Genomic DNA, 6,693 nt, shown 5'->3' with positions numbered 1-6,693 from the left:
AGCTGGGGGGCGGGGGGAGGTGTGTCCCTGCCGGGCTGCGTGTGTATGTGTGTCTTCCCGTACTGAAACGGGGATTACGTAGGGCTGAATCTCTCCCTGACGTGTTCTTTCTTCTCAGAAACCTGCTCCTGCCAAAGCAGAGCCGAAACCAAAAAAGTTAGCGGCAAAGGTGAGAGTCGGTGGGAAGAGGGGAGGGAGAGGAGGTGGTCGAGTTCGTTGTGCAAGTGCCTGGTGGCGCCCCATTTTGTGGCATTGATGCACAGTGTCTGAACGTTGTCACTCGTCTTCACGTGTTCCTTGTGGGAACACTCATTTAGCTGAAGCGTCATTTTCAGATGCTTCTGCCAGGATCTACAGGTACCTTCCACAGCTGTTTGAGTAGGTTCTTGTTAAGCACTCAAAGTATCGCATAGAAACATGGGCAGTGATTCAGGGGTGTCAGATGGTAGTTTGGTACTGAGCAGAACTACTCGAATGTCGAAGCAACTGTACATAGGGTTGTATTTCATCGCTGTAACAAAAGGGGATAAAATATACTCACAGTTCTAAGCCGTGTGTTAGGACAGGAAAAAAAAATACTTGAAGTACTTAGGCAGCCACTGAAAAAGATCTGAGTTTCCATTCATGTAGTCTAGCTTTCAGGTCTTTGTGTGCATGTGTAAGTAAGCATGGTTTAGAATGATCTTTCAGTTTTTTAGTACAGCCTTCACAGTGCCAATAACTGAGGTGGAAAATCCTTTGTTTCTTGGGAGAAATAAAAGAGGCTGTGTATCTGTTGGCTTGTTGGTCTATGTGTTTTTAAGTGTTCTTTGTGATTATAAGCTTTTCTTTTTAATGGATGGATTAAGAGCATTTCAAATACACTAATATAGAACTCTGCTTTGCAGACTTTTTGATGTTTTCATTTTATTAATCCTACTGAACAGTGACTTACCAGTAATGCTTCTTCATTCCAATGGTTTGAATATCAGTGCATTCCCATTCTCAAAGTTGTAAGCCTAAAGAATTTGGGGAAGCTTTCCAATTTTACTTCAGTTCTGATTCTCTTTTTTCCCAGTGTCTTAGTGTGGTGCATCTAATTCTTAATGCTGCTAGTTGACGCTGACTGATACGCATGATACTGACTTGCTGCCTATAATTACTTCTAGAAAGAAAAATTTCCACACTTCATAGCTGGGAACATATTCATGTAAACCAACTGCATTACAAGCAGTTGTCATCTTAGAATATTAAGTAGAACACCTTGCACGAGGCCCCCATGGAATGCTGCTGTGATGGGAATATGTGAACAATTTTTTCTTATGGCTATTACCATTGGCAATCTTCTGTCATTTGGAAACTTCCTTATTGTTAATGTGAAAATCTCTTTTGTTCTGATTGCATTTTACTTCTCCAGCTTCAGTACTTTCTCTCATTTAGCTAACTCTGGACTCTCTTTAAATGGGTTGCAGAAATATTTCACTGTTACATACCAGTCCAATGATAGATTTTTAATTTTTTTTTTAATTATTATCTTTTTTCTGTATTTGATCCATCAAAAGATGCTTCTTTGCATCAACTTTGTAACTTTTTAAAACTTGCATTTTAAAATGTGAATTTTAGGTCATAGACAACAAATTAGGACATAAATTGAAGAACATATTTATGAAACACACACAATATTTTTAATGAGATTAGACAGGTTTTAAGGTAGATCAGTGCTAGTGGTCTTCTGCTTAGAGGTATAAATGCATTACGTTCTTTTGCCACTTACTCGCATTGTACCTGCCCAGAAAAAGTGTTACAGTTTGTCATTTATTGAAAATTTTTGTTGGTATCATAAAGTCATGTTTGACAGATGGTGTCAAAACCAGTGCATTTGTGTAATTCTGAATTGATAGAAATATTTTGTAAGTAGGGGGATCAGCTGGAGGACAGGCAAACTTCGTAGCATTTGGTTGCTGTAAGGAATGTCTTGGGAGGATGTATTAGATACTTACATGAAAGTAGCTCTTGAACAAATACTTCTTCCCTACCCATTTAACAACAGTCATGTAGGCACAGAGGATGTGACCGAGATACTAACGAAGGAGCACTGAAAATGCTACTTCTAGGTGATGCATTTATTTATGTTAGGTTACTGAAATTCCTGCCTATCAATGTAAGAGGAAAAAAGAGTGTTTGAAGTGCTTTGTATTTACAAAGTGGAAGGACTACATTGCTATTTCTTATGCGCCATGAGGTTAGATCATATATTACAAATTGCTTTGTCTAGCCACTAGAATCTAGTTATTGTCTCATCCCAGTTTGATTCTCTCATTTTACTGACTATCTGAAACTGTGATTGTTTGTTTATATATAGTTTGGAAAACTTTTTTGGCAGTTGAACTATGTATTACCTCATTGGTGGTTGGTAGTAGCTCTTGCTGTTTAGCACCTCTATCTTGGTTTTGTGTGTCTTTTATTATTTTTTAAGTTTACCTAGTAGGTCATAGGAATTTACTGACTGGAAATTTATTTCATTGTAGGATAAATCTGACGACAAGAAAGTTCAGTCAAAGGGGAAAAAGGGGCCTAAAGGAAAACAGGCAGAAGAGACAAACCAAGAACAGACAAAGGACAACCTGCCTGCAGAAAATGGGGAAGCTAAAAGTGAGGAGGTAAAGTTGTCTATATTCTTTGGTGCAAAGAGCGGGATAACTTACTGTACTGGTTTATCCAAACATCTGTCAGAAACATATGCAGTTCTTATAATAGAATCTATTTCTGCCAAAAGAAAGATGTAGTCTATTGAACATCAGTTTTCCAAACATCAATTTTCCAGATATACCTGGAAAATTCTAGTTGTCCCAAAAAGAGTTGCAGTGATGTGATAACAGTCCCTGAAATTAAGGAAAAAGGAGAGAATTTTACCAAAGTTCCAATAAAGGATAATGTCCTTCAGAGAGGGGCTGTTTTCCCTGCAGGTAGATCTTGGCAAAATAATACATACAGGGTGTACAGAGGGGATATTGCTCTGGGCGGGGTGTCTGTCTTCGGAGGTTTTGGTTTGGGTGTTAGTCTGCCTTTGGTGTTACTGGGGGAGAGGTTCCTTCTTGCTACAAAAGTTTTTGTGACAAATGCAATACTCATTTTCTTGGGACTGGAAACAGCTTTCACTGAAAACCCAAAGTTGAAATGATTTAACCAAAGTTGAGATAACATTTATAGGAGTCACAGATACAAACACTGCTGGTAGAAGGGACAGGTTGGTGCAGGGATAGAAGAGAAAGTGCAAGAACTACTAGTAGCTGTTGTTGCTGAAGAAATGAACATGCCAGATCAGTCTTGGCTGTAATACTGTACTAAAATGGTTGCGTTGCTGAAGTTTTTGGAGTCTGTGATCATCTAACTTAAAACATCCTCCACACTGTATTCTTTTTCTGGAATGTGGACATAATTTAGTTTTAAATTTAGGACAAGATCTGTAGGGAGAAGCAGTGCCTCTTACTAGGGCAGCTGTTAACAACTGGATGAAACACAAGTTTTCATGTGGTAACAGGCCTAGAATTAGTCTCAGGTTTCTGCAATACTGAATGCCTCACTCATTTTAATTAGTTCAGTGGAGTTTGCTGATCAGATAGTCAGATGATTTTTTAATTTAAATGTGATTCATGCTTCCTGTCTGGTTGTTGCATTGAAAAGTAATTTTTTCAAGATAGAAAAAAAAGTCTATCTGAATTCTATCACACTGATCCATCAGTGTGCAGATAGATCTTCAAGTAGAGGAAGAGAGTATTTGGTTTTCAGGTAGATGATGTGTTTTGGTGGGTGAGGAAGGTACAGGATGGTACTTGAATGTACAAGACAACTTACTTTGGGGTAACAGTTTTTCATTTGCAAGCTTACAGTGTGATCTTTGTGAAAAAGTTCTGCTATACCTAGGAATTCTTTAGTTGGCTTAACTTTCTGTGTAGCTCTGGCTCTGTGCTACTATCGCATAATTTGGTCTTTTAATTTGTGCATGTAGTCTTTCAGGGAATACCAGCGACAGTTAAATCTAGCAATATTTCTCAAGTGGGGTCTCTTTAGTACACTAGTGTAGAGATGATGTAAATTTACAAGGAACGGATGATGACTTCTGGGGCACGTCTTCATGCTGGTCTCATGTTGGTCGCACCAGCCAAGATTGCAGGTTTAATGTAATACCCGAGTCTAGAAGAGGCAGACGTATAGTCTGTCCTGTTGGACGTTACTGTTTTCAGTAAGGACAACAGTGTCAGTGATGCCGTTGTTAATCCACGACCTGGTGAGGGGCCAGTGACGACTTCTGGTGACACTCACAGAGACTAAGGCCTACAAATGGAAATGGCTTTCGTACTTCATCCTTCAAAAGCTTCCCGCAGGCGGCAATAAAGACTGAATGGGTGTTCGGGGTCCTGTTCGGGTACTACTGTGATTAAACAATCTGTTCTGCTAGTGCTGCAAAGCTTTGGAATAATTAAGTATAACTTTTATATTAATACATATGTTACATTCCTTTCTTTAACCTACATTGCAAATGCAGCGAGTTTTCCGATCTAAATGGAGTTGTAATTTTAATCAATTAAGTTTGTATAAACTTGTTCTGAAGTGGAAGTACAGCATATAGAGACTTGACTTGAAAACATATAGCTCTCCTGCTGCAGTTCAGTTTCACTGAATGTATTTTTACAAAATTATGTTTAATTTAATGCAGTGCTGTGTTTCTAAGTCTTAGTTACTTTAAAACATGGTAAGATTTGAGAATATATTAATGGTGCTGCACTGAAATTTAAGTGCATGAAGTGTATCTATAGTGTCTTTTCTAAACACCCTACACACAGGGATTTTAGCTCAGAAGGTTTAAAAAGCCCCCTTTTCCTGCCATAAAGGCAGTAATTATTGAAATGGGCTTTGTTCTTTAAAAAAAATAAAAATCCTTTGCAGTGTGTATCGAGTAGTAACAATGGCAACATTCTGAAATGCGTACTGATGCATCTGAGGAGGTAGAAGCCTTTTCAAGACAGCTTGTTTTTAGTAGGTCACTATCTAAGAGAAATAAGCAGATCGTGACACCAATTTATTAAGACACTAAAGCACGGTATGTAGAAACAAGGCACGGTCGTTCTGTATGTCAGGTTAGCTAACTTGTGCATTAAAAAATACTACGAACAAAGAGGCTGAGTCACTCAGAAACTTTCTGCACTGAAGTGTTCTGTTTTTTTGTCTTCTTTTCAGACTCCAGCATCTGACGCAGCAGTAGAGAAAGAAGCGAAGTCTGAGTAACATCTGGTACCAAGTCTTTAATTGGTGGTCCTTAGACCTTTCTTCTTGTACAATTCAGAGGAATATTTTTATCAACTATTTTGTAAATGCAAGTTTTTTAGTAGTTCTAGAAAACACATTTTTAAAAAGGAGAGAATCCCGACTCAACCCTTTTTTTTACATATTTAGATAAGTGTAAATGCTTTTTTTAAGTGGTAAAATCATGTACTGGTTGTCTGTTTTCTATGAAACCAGAAATTAATGGCATGTTACATTAAGGAGAGGGCTTTGAAGCCTTGAGGCTTCACGTTCCGAAGACTGTGAGGGACAGTTTTTCTATCCTATTAAATGAAGCATAACACAGATCAGACTTTGGAATTCATAATGGTATGTTGAGAATGTCTTAACATTTTAGTTATTTATCTTTATCTATGGTTGTACCATCAGTAGAATTGCTTATCTAATAAAACTGCTCCCTAGTGTTGGAGTTCTTGCTGAGTGATGTATATCTGTGACGAAGTTATTTTTGGTAGTTGCGGCTTTATTTTTTCCAACAACTTTGTAGCTGCGATGCGAAAGATCGGAAGCTTTTATTAGATCTTTAAATACTGACTAAGTAAAAGTTTCTGCTTGGCAGACGTAACTTACTATGTCAGCATTCGAGACACTGGAACTTCACATCTGGTTTTGAAGGACGGCTTGTCTACAAAGATCAAATGAAAAATATTTGAAACAGTCTTAGGAAAAAAGCAGAAGAAATAGTTTTTAGATTTAAAAAACTATGTGAATAAAAACAATTGTAAAATTGTTCATAGTGTCTGTGATCACCAAACAAAAGCCAAATAAATCTTGATTATGAAAGGATGTTTCTGTAGCTCCTGCATTGACTATGACAACTCACAATCTAAGTGGTGTAGTTTTTGATTCTTAACTGCGTTCTTAATATTGTTGAAAATGTACTTTTCAAGAGATAGGTGATAGTGCAGGGAGGGAGTAGCAAGTAGAAAACTGTAGTTGTAGTCTTAATCTGGACTGCCAGTTTGCATGCTGATAGCCTAGTGCTGCTTCTGTTACCTAAAAAAAAAGTCAATAATTAGTAAGCATCGGATGTTTTCATCTGTTCGGCATCTAAGAGTTTGCATATGCACTCTTGTGTAAATAACGGCTTTAAGGAAGATGCACAAAGCAATCCTCTTGAATGTTAACTGATCAGATGGTGTTGCTGTTGTGTTGGAACTGTATTGGAATTTCCCCAAATCCTCCTTTAAAATCAATAAAGCTTCAGATGTCTGGGGAAAAATGAACCTAGGCTGTGAACCTTCCCATGTAGCCGAGTTGATGTAATGGAACCCATAGAGGATGAGCTGTGGAACAGCCTGGGCTGGAGCAGGGAGGGAAGGACAAGAAAAGTTCCTGTTCTGTGAGCTGACAGTGCTGTGAGCAAGTGTA

The 6,693-nt window shown here is 38.1% G+C and overlaps 1 protein-coding gene across 1 annotated transcript; it reads left to right on the top strand.

Moving 5' to 3' along the window:
- Window positions 1-118: 118 nt before the first annotated feature.
- Window positions 119-6,108, top strand: HMGN1 (high mobility group nucleosome binding domain 1; the record flags this gene model as incomplete). Its single annotated transcript, XM_009586611.1, has 3 exons — window positions 119-169; window positions 2,508-2,639; window positions 5,218-6,108. Coding segments are annotated over 3 exons (231 nt in total), but the record flags the coding sequence as incomplete, so codon positions are not given.
- Between the last annotated feature and the right edge of the window lie 585 nt (window positions 6,109-6,693).

This window comes from Fulmarus glacialis, unplaced genomic scaffold (assembly GCF_000690835.1).
Source record: "Fulmarus glacialis isolate BGI_N327 unplaced genomic scaffold, ASM69083v1 scaffold24111, whole genome shotgun sequence".
NCBI lineage: Eukaryota > Metazoa > Chordata > Aves > Procellariiformes > Procellariidae > Fulmarus > Fulmarus glacialis.
This window is presented reverse-complemented; position numbering and strand designations above follow the sequence as displayed.